This window comes from Gallinula chloropus (genome assembly GCF_964237585.1).
Source record: "Gallinula chloropus genome assembly, chromosome: 18".
NCBI classification, from domain to species: domain Eukaryota; kingdom Metazoa; phylum Chordata; class Aves; order Gruiformes; family Rallidae; genus Gallinula; species Gallinula chloropus.
Window position 1 is genome coordinate 12,107,877 of NC_140103.1, and position 17,416 is coordinate 12,125,292.

A 17,416-nucleotide genomic window follows, 5' to 3' on the forward strand; every position below is an offset into this window, starting at 1 on the left:
GGGTGCAGAGCCCGTGCCGGTGCGTGCCCTGTGGTGCCACCCCCCAGCAGTGCTGTGGCACCCCTGGGAAGGACTCCTGGTGCAGGTGCTTCCCACACCTCGGTGCCTGTGCATCCTACCTGAAGCCCCTGCGCTTCCCCCACCACCCTCTGGCCAAGCTGCAGCTCCTTGGAGTGGCCCCATGTGGGATTTCAGTTCCCCAAAAGGGTTTCCCATGTACCAGGGGTAAAACTGAGCCCAAAGAGTGGCTCCTTCCCACCCAGTGCCTCTCCTGTCCCAGCTGCCAGCCAGACCCCCCATGTCCCAGTTGGGCTGTAGCTTCCCAGTTGGGCTGTAGCTTCCCAAGGCACCTGTCCCCACTTTGGGGTTTGTCCTACAGCCTGGTCTCTCCAGCACTCCATATAGCATTGAAGGGTCTCGTCCCAAGCTGGTGGGGTCTGGGTCCACCTTCCCCATCTGGGTCCCTGGGCTCTGCCTCCATGGCAGAGGGGTGCCAGGGGACCGGGAGGAAGCACAGGGTGGTGTGGAGGAGAGGACAGTGCGTAGAGATCATTGATCCACGCTGAACCCTGCCACCCCCACCCTGTCCTTAGGCACCCAGTGCTGTGGTGCAGGATGGAGGCAGGGTCCTGAGCCCCATCAGGCTGCTCTGCCTGTGCCACTCCTCTCTGCCTGGCAGAGCCATGGCTGTGCCACAGGGAAAGCTGCCTGGCAGGGCTGTGCTGAGCCCTTTGGGGCAGCCCTGCTAGCTGGCAGCTTCATAGCAAAGCACACCCCACAAACACTGAGACCACTAATACATCATCATCATCATCATCATCAAAAGTAGGATTGTCAGGCCCAGCTGCACAACCCAGCACATGCAGTTCCTCCTGGAACAGCTGAACAGCAAGGAGCTCACTTGGCTCAGACCAAAACCAGGGTGACAGGCAAGGACAGAGCAGTGCCCAGCCTGGGGAAGCATACTGGGGGTTCCAGTACCCTGCCTGTGCTGGGAAGGGCCCTGCCCTCAGCCTCCCATCTGCCACCCGCAGCCCGGTTGAAAACAGGATGCCAGCTTGACTGGTTCCCACTGCTTCATCTTCAACTGTCAGCTACAGCAGAACCTGCAGCTCCTCAGGGCACCTGCCCCAGCTGGGACCCCCCTCCCCAAAAGGGGCAGCGGGCGCCTGTGTCCCGGCTCCAGACCTGCTGTTTTCTGCAGGCCCATTTGTTTTTCTGAGCTGGTGTTGCAGTCTGGGCACAGAGTCTGGCCTGGCAGGGGTAAGATCTGTGCAACTGAGGCAGGCAGGGGAGCCCTGAGGTGTGTGGAGCTGGAGCTGGAGCTGGCAGGGACACACAGAGAGCTGTGGGGCTGGGACCCTGGCAGCAGGGCTGGCACCACGGCAAGGGCCTGGGGTGCTGGGTGCAGCGCAGGGCCAGGGTGTAGCAGGGTTCTGTGGTTTCAGGGGCCGCCCTGGGAGCCTTTAGAGGCCAAGAACAGCTCTGGGGCTGGTTGTTTGTTACCTCCCAGCCATGACCCCTGTTTCCTGTTATCTCTTCTCGCTCCCATGATTGAGAACCCAGATACTGGGTGCTGCACAGCCCACAGGGCCCTGTTCCCAGCATGGCTGCTTCCACCCTGCCCGCTGCAGGCCCAGCTCCCTGCCCAGCCCTGGGGACCAGGGCCACATGGCACCAGTCCGCTCCCCTCTGCAGGGGAGCCAGCAGGAGCCACAAGATTTCCATGGGGATGCTGTATGGATGGTGGAGCAGGAAGGAACTGTCTCCCTGCACTTGTAGCTGTCACACCTGGTGTTGCCCCATGACACCCCTGGGGGGTACGTGCAGCTGGTTCCTCCAGGCATCTTGACCCTCATGGCCCAGGGACCAGGCAGCGCTGTGCTGGAAGCTCAAAACCAGGCTAAGAGCCAGGGCCAGCTCTGCCTGGCAGAAGCCCCCAGTGCCAGGCAGTGGGACCATGGGGTAACACCACACTGAGTCCACCCAGGGCAGGAGGCTTTGTGTGGGCAGTTGCTGCCATCTGCAGATAACCCCATGCAGATGGAGAAGGTTGGCTACCCAGTGAAGGCCCCTGTAAGATGCTTAGGGCCTGTGGAGGACATGAGCACCCAGTCCCTGGGGCTGTGCTGCCTCATGGCATGCTGCTGGGCCTGTCCCTTGCTGCCCCTTCTTGGGGGTTTCATGGCCATGCCAAGCAGAAGAGGAGTTGCAAAGCTCACTGGGACCCAACCCGGGGGTGGGGGGGTGGGGAGGGAGGCAGGGGACCCAGGTCAGGGCTTTGAGCTCGCATTGCCTCTGGCCCCATCCATGCCCCTCTCTGCTGCACCTCTGAGCTGGGCATTCTGCTTTTTTAAGGAGTTTCTAGCACAGGGAACAAACCCTATGCAATGCCCTGCAAGGAGCCCAGGGTGCATGCATCCCTCCTTCCTCAGGGACCAAGTAAAAGGTTCTGATGGAGCAAGGGCTGAGGCTGGGCAGCCCCTTGGCTGACACCCCTAGCACATCTTACCTGGACCCCATATCTCTGTGGTACATCAGAGCTGGAGAAACACCAGCAAACCTCGGCGCCATCCCAGCACAGCTGCCCTGTTACTCTTGCTGGCAGGGTGCAGGTGAGAGGCACCGAGCCAGCCCTGGCCACCCCGTGCCCAGCTCCTCTCAATGCCAGGCAGCTCTGCTGTCCACACAACCTGTAGCCCCTCCAAAGCAGCCGCCCTCCCCAGGGCACAGAGCAGGCCAGCGCCTTCCCCAAGCATCCCTCGCCCTCCCCAAGCATCCCTCGCCCTCCCCAAGCATCCCTCACCCTCCCTCACCTCAGCACAATGTTTCACCAAGAAGTTTTTTGAATAATGGTGCTTTGTGGCTGGACAAGGGGAGCTTTTGTCAGTGCCTGGGCAGCTGTCACAGAGCCTGCCCAAACAGTCACCCTTGGCAACACCACTTGGTACTGGGGCAGCCAAAAGAGTTATTCACAGCTCCCCGGCTGCACTTGGCCCTGGAAGTAGCATGGGGATGGTGGTGGTTAATGGAGGAGAGGAGAAGGAGAGGGAGAGGGAGAGGGAGAGGGGAGAGGGAGAGAGAGAGGGAGAGGGAGAGGGAGAGGGAGAGGGAGAGGGAGAGGGAGAGGGAGAGGGAGAGGGAGAGGGAGAGGGAGAGGGGAGAGGGGAGAGGGAAAGGGGGCTGTGGACAACTGGAGAAGGAGGGACAGGTCCTGAAGTGAACCAGAGAAATGGAAAGAGAAAGAGAAAGGATGGGTGGGTGGATGGGTGGGTGGATGGATGGAAGGATGGATGGATGGATGGATGGATGGATGGATGGATGGATGGGTGGATGGATGGATGGATGGATGGATGGATGGATGGATGGATGGATGGATGGAGGACTGGCCTGGCTCAATGCCTACTGCTGTTGAGGGCATCCTTCCCTGCCATGGAGTCACAGCTGGACTGGGGGTACAGCTTGCTGCAGGCAGGTTGTTCCCCTCCAAGAACACGTGTGGACACCCCCACCACTGCTTCATGGGCTGGGCAGGAGCTGCGGGCAGTGGGTGGGCAGGTGCCACCCTGTCACCGGGGCTTTCTCTCACCTCCCGGCCCGCTCATACCCAGGGGACCGGGTGCTTTCGCGATCCCCGCCGTGCGCACCTCGCGCTTCCCCGGGGAAGCGGGATGCCCCAGCCCGCCCGGCGGGGGCTCCTGGGCCCGGGAGTCGCCTGGCGCCGAGCTGCGGCCCGGGGCAGGGGCTCGGAGCGCCGCGGCAGCCGGGCCCGGCTCCCAGCCCCTGCCCCGCTGGAGCGCTGGCGGCCCCACGGCGCCTTTAAGGGGCGGGGGCGGGGGGTGGTGCTGCGCAAGGCCGGGCCGAGCCGGCCGCCACCGAGCCGGGGGTCGGGGTCTGGCCCCGCAGCTCGCTCGGTTGTTGCCTCCTCTGCCCAGCCTGCTGAGGACAAAGGCGGCGGCGGCAGCAGCGGCGGCGGCAGCGGCGGCGGCGGCGGCCCATGGCGGTGGGTGGCGGGTGATCCGCGGAGCCGAGCGGGGGGCAGCCCCCGCGACGGGGCCGGCCCGGCCATGGGGTTCCTGCACCAGCTCCATCTCCTGCTCTGGAAGAACGTGACGCTGAAGCGGCGCAGCCCGGTGAGCGCCGCGGCCGGGGGCGGGGGGCCCGGCGGGGGCTGGAGCTCCCCTGCGGCCCCGGGCAGCAGCAGCAGCAGCCGGGGTGGGTGGGGGGGCGGCCGGGGCCGGGCCGGGCCGGGCCCCGCGGAGCAGCTGCCCGGGGAGCCGGCGGGGGACGCGGGAGCGGCGCGGGGCCGGGCGCTGCGGGTGCGGGGCCTGGCCCTGGTGCCCGGCCTGTCTCTCCGCTCGCCCGGGGCTGTGCGGAACGAGAACCGTGGGCACCGGCTGGTGCGAGCCCGAGGGGCGCCGCAGGTACCGGCGCCTCGGCCCCTTGCCCCGGCGTGGGCCCGGCCCGGCGGCTCCGCTCGCGGGGCAGCAACAGTTGGGTCTCTCCCACCCGTGGCCGTGGGAGCTGCCCGGGCCCTGTGGCTGCTGCGGCAGCTCAGGCCTGGGGCTGGGTGCTGTCTCCCACCTGACCCTCCGTCCACCCTGTGCGGCATCTCCCTGCTGGGGGCTGCTGTGGTGTCCCAAATGTCCCTGGTCCCCAGGGCCACCCTTCCCGGGTGGGAGACCTTTCAGCCAGCCCTGGGTACCCGCAGGCTATAAATAGGTTTCCAAACCATATGTGGGTCAGGGCTGCCTCTCCCCCGTGGGCCGGGCAGGAGCTGCTCCAGCTTTCCCAGCCCGATGCTGGGGGACGTGGGGTTCCCGGGGGACCGGTCCCCTCCCTGGGGGTGATGGACAAGGCCGGGTGGCCCCTTCCCCGCCGGGGCTGGGGCTCCGCTGTCGCTCTGCCGCCGCCTCTCCCGCCTGGCTGCTCCTGTGTAGGGCCCCCCTGCCAGGTCCACAGGGACCCCCGCGGGGAGGGACCCCCTCGGGGAGGGACCCCCGGCCGGGTGCGGGCTGGGGGATGGGTGTGCTGCGTGCCAAGGCAGCGGGTTATTTTTAGAGGGTGGGGGAGGGTAGCGAACTGCTGCTCCAGAGCTGGCAACGCTCTCTCCTCTTCCCCCCCTCCTCCCAAATATCCTGCAGGCCTGATCCTGCCGTCTTTCCCTCGCCAGCACCCTGTGAGCATCGGGCCCTGTTTCCATCCCGGCAGCCTGAGGCACAGGGGGACCCACCTGGGACAGGGGCTGCCAGGGGGAGGGTGTGGGCTGAGCTGGGGCCTGTGGTGCAGGCAGGTGCCTGAGAGCCCCCAGGATGGGTGAGGAGGAGGAGGATGCTCTTGGGCTGAGTCATTTCTGCTCCTTACCCTGAGCAGAGCTGCGTGGCCACTGCGAGGGGCTGCTCTGCTGCAGACCCCTGCCCACGAGGGTGAGCCAGCTGGCACAGCTGTGCCCTGGCATCTGCCAGCCTTTGGCAGCTGCCCTGTCCCCGACTGCTGGGGCTGGTGGTATGCACATGTATTCTGGGGGCTTGTTTATCCTTAACTCTCCCCAGATCTGTGGGCAGAAGCGGTAGCAGCAGGAGGATGAGGAGCCCAGGCCCAGCCCGTGTGTGGGGACCATCACCAGGACACTCAGCTTGCTGCAAGGCAGGGGGACAGGGGAAGAGCTGGCTCCCCCTTGCCCACCCAGTGATGCCACATGTGGATGGGGTGTGTGGAGGACCAGCTGTGTGCTGGGGTGAGAGCTGCTGCAGCTCTGTGTGCCTGTGTGTTTGGGACAGGAAAGGTGTAGCTGGAGCTCCCAGCCTTGAAGGGGCCAGGGATGCAAGTGTACTGCTGGGTTTGGTCTGGCCCTGGGGAAGTTTTGGGAGGGATGGTGAGGAGGTGTTAAGTCTCCAGGTGTTGCTTTGGTCTCACAGCATGTCAGTGGGGCTCCTGTGCTTTTGGATGGGACAAAGATGCTTCTGGGGCAGGATGGAGCTGGGCAGCAGTGTGGCTGCTGCACCCTGTGCAGGGCTTGTGCCTTCTGCTTGGCCAAGAGCAGAGAAGCTCCTGGCATGCAAAGGACTTGTCCTGGCAGGTCAGCCCCTTCCTCCCTGCCCATGGATCTTAATGCCTTCAAAACACAAAAGGTTGACATTTGGGGTGCTGGGGTGCTCACACAGCTGGCAGGAGCCCTGCTGCAGCAGCACCCATGCTGAGGTGCAGTGTTCCTGGGGGACAGGGCTCGCTGTGCTTGCAGAGGCACTGCCCTGTCCTGCCCCCAGGGAATCGATCAGGGGGGCAGTGCCAGAGCTCAGGGTGCCCTTTGCCCTGGCTCTGGGAGGAGGGGGTGGGGGTTCCTCCTCCAGCTACCCTGAGGTGTGTCCCCAGGTCGCTGTGCTGGGGTGGAGCAGGGGAGGGACGTGCTCATGCTGGAGGCAGGTGGCAGTGGGACAAGAGGTGACAGGCACAACCTGCACTGGGCAAGAGTGTGCCCAGAGGCAGGGGTGATGGTGGCTCGGTGGGGAAGTTGGCAGTCCCTGGGCTGCCCCCAGGCAGGTGACCTTGGGGAGCCCTGGCAGGTGCCCAGCCAGGCAGTGGCCATCAGTGGGTGTCTGTGGTAGGACCAGCATGGGCTGGGGGCTTGGCTGGGCCTCCTGTGAATGCCTGGCTGTACAGCCTTGCTCCCCATCAGCTCTGGCACGTCTTTCCCAGCAGCCACAGCTTCACCTGCCTGTGCTTCCCTGCTCTAGGTGGGCATTTAACAACGATTAAAAGTCTGGAGCCATCAACCAGCTGAAGGTATTTCTGCCAGCCTTAAAACAGTTGGAAGAGTTGGGGTGTCGATTTTCCAGGAGCTGAGCTCCATCCCTTGGGGGTCCCATGGGCTGGCACCTGCTGCCAGCTCCATGGGCAGCACTGAGACCTGCAGGAGAAGCTGGCAGGGAGCAGGCAGCAGCCCTCCTTCCTCCCCAGGGAGGAGCTCAGGCAGGTTTTGGGCACCCTGTGCATCGTGTGGTGCTGCTTGCCCTGGGTCAGGGCTGGTAAATGCTGTCAGAGATGCCAGGCTATGGGGAGAGGGGGGCTGGTGTGGCAGGTTTGGGGTGTGGAGGCATCACTGGTGTTACCAGCTTGGAGGTCTCTGGGCAGGAGGTCCCAGCCCCTCTGCTGTGCTGGCCAAAGGTGATGGCTACAGGCATCAGGGTGTTTCTGGGAGTGGGCAGGAGGGAATCAAGTGGTGGTGACAGTGGATGGGGAGAGAGCTGTTGCTGCCTGGCCTGGCTGCCACCACGGGGAGTGCTCAGCTTGGCTTTTGGGGCACACATGCCCCTGTGCCCTGGGGATGCTGATGGAGTTGTCCTACCAAAATTCCATGTGCCAGTGGCTGTGCTAACCCCAGCTTCAGCCTGTCTCCCAGCTGCCCCTGGTGCTGGGCAGAGGGGGGGCTGCGTGGGGCTGCTGTGCCAGGCTGGGCTCTTTGCTCTCTCACTTGTCCCATGGGGCTTGTTGGTGTTTTTGGCCTGACTGCATGGGAACCCCACATCCCCAGGGGTGCTGCTGGCTCCTGACTCAGCTTGTGCTCCTCACAGCCCCCTCTTCCCATCTGGCTGGGCAGAAGGCAAGAGCAGGCATGGATGGAGTCACTGCTCTGCTGCTGAGTGTCCCCTGGCCAGGGAGCTGCCTGCCTGGGCTCAGAGCCTGGCCAGCACCTCTCACCTGTGCCTCCCTTGCTGGGGGAGTTGAGCAGGATCCTGCTGCCCCTACACCCAGCCAGTGGCAGGGCTAAAAGTGGGATCCCACCAGGCTCATGTGTACCCCAGCACTGGTGGTGGTGGTGGTGGCAGGCAGTCACAGCCAAACAGCACCAATGGCCTCATCCTGCTCACCTCTCTGGTCAGTTGAGGTGAAGAGGATGTGGACATGTGTGCACAGGATGGATGGATCCCTCTGGCAGCTGAGCTCTGCTGCTGTCCAGGAGCTGCCCTGGCACTGGGCACTGCAGGACACGGGCAGCAGCTGGGAGGCACTGGTAGTTCTCCTCATCCCTTCTCCCAGCATTTTGTTCCCAGCTCCTGGCCTTTTCCCTGTGTGTTTCTCCCCACCATCCCATAATGTCCCCTGGTGTGTGCCCTGTAGGCAGCCAGGAGCCCTGGCATCCCCATGCTGGGGCACCTAAGGCTGCCTTGGGGCAGCATCCCTTCCCCCCACTGTGTGTGGGACGGGGTGGTGCTGGAGAGAAGGGGGACAGGGGATGTCTCTGGGGAAGGAGATGAGCAAAAGGTCAATGACCCACTTAAAAAAAAAAACCCCAACACAACAACAAGCAGAGTCCCTCCTGTTGCCACCAAGACCCGACAGTCTCCAAGGGAGCCTGGTACAGCCCAGTGTGGGTGTTGGGAGGATGGTCCCACAGGCACCAGGGCACAGAGGCCCAATTGTGTGTCTGGTAAATAGCAGAGGGGGTGGGTGCAGGCAGCAAGTGGCAGAGCAGGAGCCATGGGCAGTGTCCCTTGCCACCCCACCCCCAGCATGCCCCTTGGTACAGGGACTGTGACACCATGGACCGTGCCTGGGAGCAGGAAGATGGGAATCCCCCAGCCCTGGCACCGCTCCTGGGGTGTCTGCCAGCCCTGTCCCTTCCTTTCTTCCTCCAGTCTCTGCCTCCCCCAAATTCAGGAGCTTTGGGGGTGGGGAGGGGAGCACTGGGGGGCACCCATGGGTGCAACCATGCCCACCCCACAGCCCTGCCAGCCGTGATGTGCACAGGAGAGCTGTGGCCACGTGCTGCTGGGGGTCCCTCTGCTTGCTCCCTGTTGCTGCCCTGCCCATGGTGGCAGCATTGTCCAGAGGCTTGACCCCAGCCAAGGGTCTCATCTGACCCTGAGGCAAGCTGAGGGTGGCTCACCTTACCCCGTGCCTCAGTTTACCCACCTGCAGTAGTTCCTCCCCCTCCCCAGTTGGCAGCCAAGGCAGTGGGGCTGTGAGGTGGCCTGGACACTCCTGGTGCAAAGCAGCTGTGCTGGCAGGGGCTGGGTGCCCGCTGCTGCCAGTGGTTGAGGGTGCTGGTGCCCATCCTCAGGGCCTCTGGGCACGGAGCCCAGTCTGGGCTGATTGGGGTCAGGGATTCCTGGGGCTTTGCTGTGGGTTCCCATATGCTGCTGGTGGAAATTCCATGAGGAGTTTTTCCACCCAGTGTGGTCCCTCCTTGGTAGTCGTGTCCTGTCCCCAGGTGTGATGACCCCTCTGCTTTGTGTCATCTCCAGTGGGTGCTGGCCTTTGAGATCTTCATCCCTTTGGTTCTGTTCTTCATCCTCCTGGGTCTGCGGCAGAAGAAGCCCACCATCCCTGTGAAGGAAGGTCAGTGCCAGCAGGGTCACCCACACTTGGGGGCACCCAGTGGCTCTGGAGAGCTGCTCCAGCCCCCAAGGGACAACCCAGCAGGGCCTTTTGGGGGACATAGTGCTGGGCAGGGGCTGCACTGGGGACTGATGGGGCAGAGACAGAGTTAGTCCCAGCCAGGGACAGCCTCCCCTGGGGGTGGCAGTGCCCACCAGCCTGTGGCTGTCGTTGGCAGGGATGTTTGAGGGGTGGGGAGGGGTGAAGGGGGTATAGAGCTGGATGATGCTGGGACAGCCTGAGTGCTGGGGTGGTGCTGGGAAGGGCTGCTCAGCTTCTTGTGGGTGCTTGGGGGGAAGATGCACTGCATGGAGCCCTGTGTCTGGTGATGGGGGACTCTGGGGTCCAAATGGATGGGACTAGAGCTGGGGGCTCCTGGAGATGCACAGCCAGAGCCCTGGGTGCCTGCAGGCTGCACTGCTGGGACGAGGCAGCAGAGCAGAGCTGCCACCTCCCCAGGGCTCCGGGTGGCATCTGGATGGCCCCTGGGATGCCCACCCTAGCAGGGGCCCTTGCACAAGTGGTGTGGTGGTCCAGGGGGAGACACTGGGAGCTGGAAGCAGTGGAAACCTGGTGTAACAATGGTGCAAGCCTGTGTTTCAGTGGGTGCCAGCGAGGGAGAGCCCAGCTGCGAGCGCGGGTCCGGCTGCGGGTGGTGATGGGCGCCGCCCTGGCACTGCCCTGGCACTGCCCTGGCACTGCCCTGTGCTCTGTGTTGTCTGGTGGTTTTGGTTTGAGTTTTCTTTTGGCTCATGTTTTCTTTTTCTTTCCCACCACCTCCCCTGCCCGCCTGCCCTCCATTGCCTCCACCGCATGCACCAGTCTGTAAGTTGGTAGGGTGGGTGGGCACCTTCCCCCCCCTCCCCCCTTCCTCTGCCTGTGCCAGCAATGTGTTTTGGGGACAAAGAGCCTAGTTTGGATCAACTCACTCTGGCCTAATCTACACCTCTAACCTTGTTGTCTTCCTCTGCAGCTGGTGAAGATGAGCTTGGGCAGCACAATGAGGTCCCTGCCCACCCCTCCCTGGCTGGGACTAGCTGGGACCACCTCATGGTGGTGTCCCCACTGGGTTGGTGGTGTCCCCACTGGGTTGATGCCAGGTTCCCCAAGTGCTGAGGCCACTGTCTGTAATGTCCCCAGCACCCCAGGCTGCAAAGGGCTCTTTAGGCAAGGTGGGGGTTTGTCCTACTACTTCTTGCCTCCCTCCTGGGCAGACCCTGTTGGGTGCTGACACCCATGTGGTGGCCTGTGGTCACCCAGACTTTGCCTGTGTGCCCCCTGGGCTGGTCCCCAAGGGGTTGGAGATAGCTTCTACCCCTACATCACCAGTGGGTCCCTGTCCTGGCCCGTTGCAGCTGGGATGAGCCAGGAGATGGCACTCCTAGGAGCCTGGAGACCTTCAAGAAGCCACCCTTGTGCTGGTTTTGTCCATCAAAGTGTGGCATGGCCACAGTCTGTCTCACCACCTCAGCAGGCTGCTAGCCCATCCCATGCTACAGGATGCCAGCTTGCCCTGGGCTGTCCTTTGTCCCTGCCAGAAGCCCATCTTCACCAGCCCCTCCCTGCCACAGCTGAGCTAACAGCACTGACCCACCTCTAACCACGGGGACCCTGGCTGGGGCGGCAAGAGCAGGGTCCCTGCCTGGCACTGCCCAGTGACAACCTCTGGTCCCCTTCAGGCAGGGCCTTTCTGGGGCTTTCCCCATCCTGGGCAGGTTGTGGGAAGATCCCAGCAGGGCCAATGGCTCAGTGCTGGTGGAGGGGGGGAAGGTTTTCTGTCCCCTTGCTGCTCCTCATCCCCTCCATCTCCCCCGCTGTGTCTCCATGTCCACCCACCTCCAGCAGCCGCACTGCGGGGCAGCTGGGCCGGGGGCAGGCCAGGGGCTCAGGGAGCTGTGGGTGACAACTCTTACTTCCCCTGTTGTATTCTTCCTCCTCTTCCTCTTCCTCTGGAGATCCAGTGGTGCCTCTGAGGTGACTAACAAGAGGGCCAAGCGGCTGGGGGAGGTTGGCGGCCATCCTGGGGGCACGCAGCAGAAGTCACCATTGTCCTGGGCTGGGAGGGACCTGTCACCCAGTGAGTGACTGGGCAGGTGTAAGAGGGCAGGAGCCAGGGTGGCAGGAGCTGCCCACAGCCCTGAAGGACCACCAGCTGGGGACAGCCTCCTTGGGCAAGCAGCAGACTTCTGACCTTGGCCGCCAACCTTCTTGCGGGGCTTGCAGCGCCCGCCACGCGCTTCTCTGAACTAAACTGTCTGTCTCTCTGGTGGCCCCTGCCTCTCCCCCACCTCTCTTCCCACCCTGCCCACAACTCCTGTGCCCTCTCCCTGGCACCAGCTTTCTACACGGCGGCTCCGCTCACCTCGGCCGGGATCCTGCCTGTCATGCAGTCCCTGTGCCCCGACGGCCAGCGCGATGAGTTCGGCTTCCTGCAGTACTCCAACTCCACGTGAGTGGTGGCCCTGCTGCCTGTTTCCTGCTCCTGCCCTGCATGTTCCTACACACACATGTGTGTGTGTGTGTGTGTGTGCAGCCCGTCCCTCCCCGTGCTGGCACTGCCCTGCCTGGGACAGAGCACAAGCCTGTGTTTCCCCAAAGTGCTTGGGTGCAGTGCCATGTCCCCAGGGTGCAGGGGACAGAGGGAGAAGAAGAGAGGTGGCCCATTGCTGCCTCAAGGCTCTGGGGCTCTCCTCTGCCCCTGGCATGGTGGATTCAGTGTGCAGGCAAGGGCAGCTCCTGGGGCAGTGGTGCCCTGTGGCAGGCAGCACTGCTGCCCCGTGTGTACTCAAGGGGTTTGTCCTCCCTGAGCTCTGTGGAATGTGTCCCTGAAGCTGTGGTGATGATGCTGGGCTCTCACAGGGTGACGCAGCTCCTGGAGCACCTCAATGAAGTGGTGGAGCAGAGCAGCCTCTTTGACCCACAGCACCCAGGGCTGGAGGAGGAGCTGGAGTCGCTGCGCCGGCGCCTGGAGGCACTCAGCAGCAGCGAGCCCAGCCCCATGGAGACCCACTTCAGCAGCAGAGCAGGTAGGCTGTGTCCTGCCTTGCCCCTCCTGCTGCCTGTGTGGGCAAGGCTGAAGATGCCTGCCTGCTAGACACCCAGTGATGTGATGGTGTGTGGTAGTGCCCTGCCACCCTCCCACATCCATGTCCCCACTGCTGGTGGGCTGCTCTGACCCCCTGCCCTGCTCTTCACCAGGATCTGGCTTCACGCTGGCGTGGGCAGCCAAGGACCAGGGTGAACTGCAGCGCTTCCTGACACAGAACCTGTCCCTTCCCAACAGCACAGTGGAGCTACTGCTGGGCTCCAGGGTTGACCTGCGGGAGGTGGGTGCTGCAGGGATGGGCTTTGCAGGTGTTTGCACTGCCCCAAAAATGGGTACGTGTGACCCAGAGAGCCCTGAGCACCAGAACCACAGGGTGGGAGGCAGTGGGCACCCAGCCAGGACTTGTCCTGCTCTGCCACCCCGTGCTGGGGTACGGCTGGGTGGATGGATGGGTGTCCCTGCCCCTGGCACTCCTGGCAGCCCCTCTCCCATCTCTGGTGCAGGTGTACCGTCTGGTTTTTGGTTCCTTTCCTTTGGCTTCTGATGAGAACTATGAGCGAGACCTGTGGGATGGGTTTGGCCCCAGTGAGAAGATGACCCAGCTGGAGGTGAGGAGTGGTGCTGAGTGTGGGAGTCAGGGTGGGCTCATCCTCCATGTCCCACCACAGGGGGGTGTCCATCCTGGTGGAGGGGATGGGATGGAACACTGTCAGGTGGCCAGAGCAGCAGCAGGGGTGGCTGGATCCCACCCTGGTGCTGCCATCAATTCTGCCAGTGCTTTGAGGCACACCAGTGCCCCTGCCTTAGTTTCCCATTGCAGGGAATTATGGCACTGCCCAGACAATGCCTGTGCAGGGGGAGGAGGAGACTGTTCCCTCCTGTGGTGGGGTGCAGAGGACCCCTGCTCCCCCTATCTGCACATCCCCATTCCTTCCCCTCCCCATGGAGACCATGGACATGGATGCTGTAGGGCCATTTGCATGTGCATGGGGGGGGACACAGAGGGGAACCCGGAGGAGTCTTCCAGCACCTGCCACCCCCATTGCTCCTCTTGCAGAAGAGCCTCCCCAGCAGCTGGAGGAGCTTGCGGGAAGGGCTGGTCCACAGGGCGCTGCGGGACCCGGTGGCAGCCCCACGCCGGCCGGTGCTGCTTCACCTGCTCTCCCAGGCACTGGGCCTTGCCAGTGCTGCCCCTGCACCCCCCACCTCCAACAGCCCCCAGGCCTTCATCACCGAGATGGAGGTGAGTGCCTCATGGGGCAAACCAGGGAGTGCAGGGCGGCTGCAGGGTGGGGTGGGGGGCAGCTGCTCCGCCAGAATGGGCGTATCGCGGCGCCCCTGTGCCCCCAGGGCTGTACCCCCAGGGCTGTACCCTCAGGGCTGTACCCCCATGGCCTCCTGCCCCGTAGGGTGTTCTCTTCACCGGGCCGGTGCTGGAGCAGCTGACGTGTGAGCAGAGCCCGGACGTGCTGCGCCGCCTCCTGCGCGTGGCCCCGGGGCAGCAGCCGCTGCTGCAGGCGTACCGGGCGCTGGTCTGCAACAGCAGCCGCGCCGCGCGCCGGCAGCGCTTCGCCCAGCTGGCCAGCGAGCTCCGGGACCAGCTGGACACCCCAAAGATTGCCAGCAAGGTGAGAGCTGGGCTGGGGGACCTGCACTCACCAGCCATGGGGGTCTCGGACAGGGGGGACAAGTCTGGACAGGGCTTCCCTACTTGTGGGGATGGGGGGGGACTCTGTGAGATGGCCCAACCCTTCCTGATCTCTCCTTTACCCCGCATGGGCAGTCCCCACCCAGCCCCATGGTGGGACCCCAGTTAATGCTCCCTCTTGGCACCCCCTTGGGTGCCAGGAATTGCCCATGGGATGGTGCTGGGTCTCCCCAGATTCCTCTGAGTACGTCCCCACAGGCTTCTCTCCCCAGGACTGGCAGTGCCCCTGGTGGCACTGGTCCTCCAGGCTGGCTCTGAGGTACCCCTTCTCATCCCACCAGAGTCTGATGTGACCTTTGCAGTCACAAAGGACCACCCTTCCTGCCTGAGGGGCATCTTGTGTCCCCCACAAGACCCTGCCAGCGTTTACCTACACTCCTGCTGCCTGGTAGCCACAGAGATGCAGCAATGGGTCCAGGGGTCCAGTTGGTGCACAGCTCCAACCTTTTAACCAAGAAAGCAGATGTGCCACTGCTTGGGGTCCCCCTTGGTCCCATCACACCAGCCAACAGAGAGCCCCAGCCACAGGTGTAACACCTTGCCTGCTTGTCTTTGCAGCTGAAACTGGATGAGGTGAACAGCACAGCTGCCCAGCACCGCCTTCGTGCCCTCCTGGAGGACCTGGTGGAGATGGAGAAGGTTCTCCGTGATGTGGACATCCTCTCAGCACTGGCCAAGCTGCTGCCCAGGGGAGCCTGTGCCAGCAAGGCCCCGCTGCCCACTGCCAACAGCACCAGCTGGGCTGGCACCAACACCACGGCTGGCAATGCCACGGCGGAGGAGGAGGGTGCTGGGGGGTCTCCAGCCAGCAGTGACAACCCCCAGGGGCAGTTCTCTGCGTTCGTGCAGCTCTGGGCTGGGCTGCAACCCATCCTCTGTGGCAACAACCGGTAGGAGCCCCTGGGGAATGGCCAGTACCAGGTCTAGGTGCTCCCTGGTCAGGCCAGGGGTGTGGGAGAGTGCACCCTTCCTCTGCTGGTGGCCAGGGGCCCTGGCCACCCCTTGCTGAGCGTGTGAGAGATGGATGCAGCAGCACACCCTTGTGCCATGGCTGTGGGAGGCAGCAGTGTGCCAGCACCCTGTGCTGCCATGGGAGTCACCCCGAAATCCTCCCTGCTGGGTAGGGGTGGGGGCTGCCTGTGGTGAGGAGCACAGGGGCTGGAGTGGGCAGCCTGAACCCCCTTTGCAGGACGATCGAGCCCGAGGCGTTGAAGCAGGGCAACATGAGCTCGCTGGGCTTCACCAGCAAGGAGCAGCGAAACCTGGGGCTCCTTGTGCATCTCATGACCAGCAACCCCAAAATTCTGTATGCACCCGTGGGCACTGAAGTGGACAAGGTCATTCTGAAGGTGAGTGTGGGGAGGCCGGGACCCCCTCCCCATCCTTCCCTTCCCACCAGCCTCACTCTGCACAGAGCTCTTTGCTCCGCGGCGTAGGACTGAGGCGGTGGGGATGAGTCCAGCTGCCCTGGCCCCTGCCAGGGTGGTGGTTCCTGCTGGGAGGTGCTCAGGTACCTCCAGCTGTGGAGGCAGGGGGGCCCTGCCTCTTCCTGCTGTGTGACCTTCCTCATCCACCAGGCTAATGAGACCTTTGCCTTCGTGGGCAACGTCACCCACTACGCCAAGGCGTGGCTGAACATCTCCCCTGAGATCCGTGCCTACCTGGAGGAGGGCAGGCTGCAGAGGCGCATCCGCTGGCTCCAGCAGGTAGGCTGGTGTGGTGGGGAGCAAACCTGCCCAGGCTTTACTGCTCTGGGGGTGGGAAGGGTGTGTTTTGCCCCCAGGCACCTTGTAGCTTCTTCATGTGAAGCTCTTGGGTGCTACTGAGTATCCACCCTGCTCTTGTGAGGACCAGGCTGGTTCTCTGCACTAGGTGGACACTTGTCCCTGGTCCCCAGGAGGAGCATTGGGTCCTGTCTGTGTCCATGGGGATGGCAGGGGGCTGAGAGGCAGGGCTTACCCTGACTTTCCCCCCTTCTCCATGTCTCCATCTGTCCCAGTTCACTGCTGACCTCCACAAGCATCCAGAGATCCTCAATATCTCTGACAGCGATGTTCTTCACAACTTCCTCAACGGCAACTTCTCCCTGCCCAACGCCAGCATCCTGCTCCAGCAGCTGGACACCATTGACAATGCTGCCTGTGGCTGGGTGCACTTCATGGCCAAGGTGAGGTTGTACCTCACCCACTTACTTACTGTGGAAACGTGGGTGCATGAGCAGCACCCTCTGCCTGCAGCCAGGCTCTGTGGGGCTGGGGAAGGGGTCAGGTCTGCTGAAACCCCGTTAAGACCACGGGGCAGGAGCCATGGAGGAGATTGTGGCTTCTGCAGGGGCAGGAGCTTTGAGGGGTGGGTGTCAGTGGTGGAGGTGCCCATCCACCATTGGGTTTGGGGTCTTGCAGGGTGGCTGCAGGTGGCACATGCTGCATGGCATGCAGGGTTTGCATGCTAGATCCATCTGGGTCTCATTGGCCTTCCTCACTCACTAGGTCAGCGTGGACATCTTCAAAGGCTTCCCAGATGAGGAGAGCATTGTCAACTACACGCTGAACCAGGCCTACCAGGACAACGTCACGGTCTTTGCCAGTATGTCCCTGGGGACCAGTCCCTTCACCGGGGTCCCTGAGCCATGTCCTGCTCCAGCTGTGCCCTCACCTGGGGCCACTGGCTTTGGGACGTGGCTCCCTCTGTGTGTGTGTGTTGGGTGGGTGAGCAGGCTGAGCATCTCGTGGTACCTGTACTCTGTCCCTGGCTGAGCCCTGCCAGGCACCGCGTGCCGCCACTGTCCTGGCACTCCCACTGCCACCCCACTGTCCGCTGTCCCATTCCATGCCAGGGATGTGCCCACACTCCCCTGTGGTGCCCTTGGCTGGGTGGGACATACCAAGCCCCTCCTTGTCCCGTGCTGCGGGGTGGCTGGTGTGGCCTCCTGCCGTGGTGCCAGCGGGCTCCCTGCCCCTGCTGCCGCCCGCAGGCGTCATCTTCCAGACCAACAGGGACGGCTCGCTGCCCCCACACGTCATGTACAAGATCCGGCAGAACTCCAGCTTCACGGAGAAGACCAACGAGATCCGCAGGGCCTACTGGCGGCCCGGCCCCAACACTGGCGGCCGCTTCTACTTCCTCTACGGCTTCGTCTGGATCCAGGGTGAGCTGCCTGCCACAGCTGCCTGCAGCCCTCAGCCTGCAGCCACGCTGCCTGCTCAGCCTGGCCTCTCCCTCTCCCTCTCCCTCTCCCTCTCCCTCTCCCTCTCCCTCTCCCTCTCCCTCTCCCTCTCCCTCTC

At 63.5% G+C, this 17,416-nt stretch overlaps 1 protein-coding gene across 1 annotated transcript in view; it reads left to right on the forward strand.

Annotated features, from left to right (window-relative positions):
* Positions 1 to 4,005: 4,005 nt before the first annotated feature.
* The window catches only part of ABCA2 (ATP binding cassette subfamily A member 2), a 37,217-nt gene continuing 23,806 nt past the window's right edge, over positions 4,006 to 17,416 (forward strand). The window contains exons 1-14 of the mRNA XM_084272522.1: positions 4,006 to 4,133; positions 9,246 to 9,339; positions 11,716 to 11,827; positions 12,238 to 12,404; positions 12,577 to 12,704; positions 12,928 to 13,032; positions 13,482 to 13,667; positions 13,834 to 14,052; positions 14,691 to 15,022; positions 15,322 to 15,481; positions 15,710 to 15,838; positions 16,132 to 16,299; positions 16,622 to 16,718; positions 17,107 to 17,280. Coding sequence (XP_084128648.1) covers positions 4,068 to 4,133; positions 9,246 to 9,339; positions 11,716 to 11,827; positions 12,238 to 12,404; positions 12,577 to 12,704; positions 12,928 to 13,032; positions 13,482 to 13,667; positions 13,834 to 14,052; positions 14,691 to 15,022; positions 15,322 to 15,481; positions 15,710 to 15,838; positions 16,132 to 16,299; positions 16,622 to 16,718; positions 17,107 to 17,280 — 2,137 coding nt within the window. The 5' untranslated portion in view covers positions 4,006 to 4,067. The remainder of the gene's footprint in view (positions 4,134 to 9,245; positions 9,340 to 11,715; positions 11,828 to 12,237; positions 12,405 to 12,576; positions 12,705 to 12,927; positions 13,033 to 13,481; positions 13,668 to 13,833; positions 14,053 to 14,690; positions 15,023 to 15,321; positions 15,482 to 15,709; positions 15,839 to 16,131; positions 16,300 to 16,621; positions 16,719 to 17,106; positions 17,281 to 17,416) is intronic.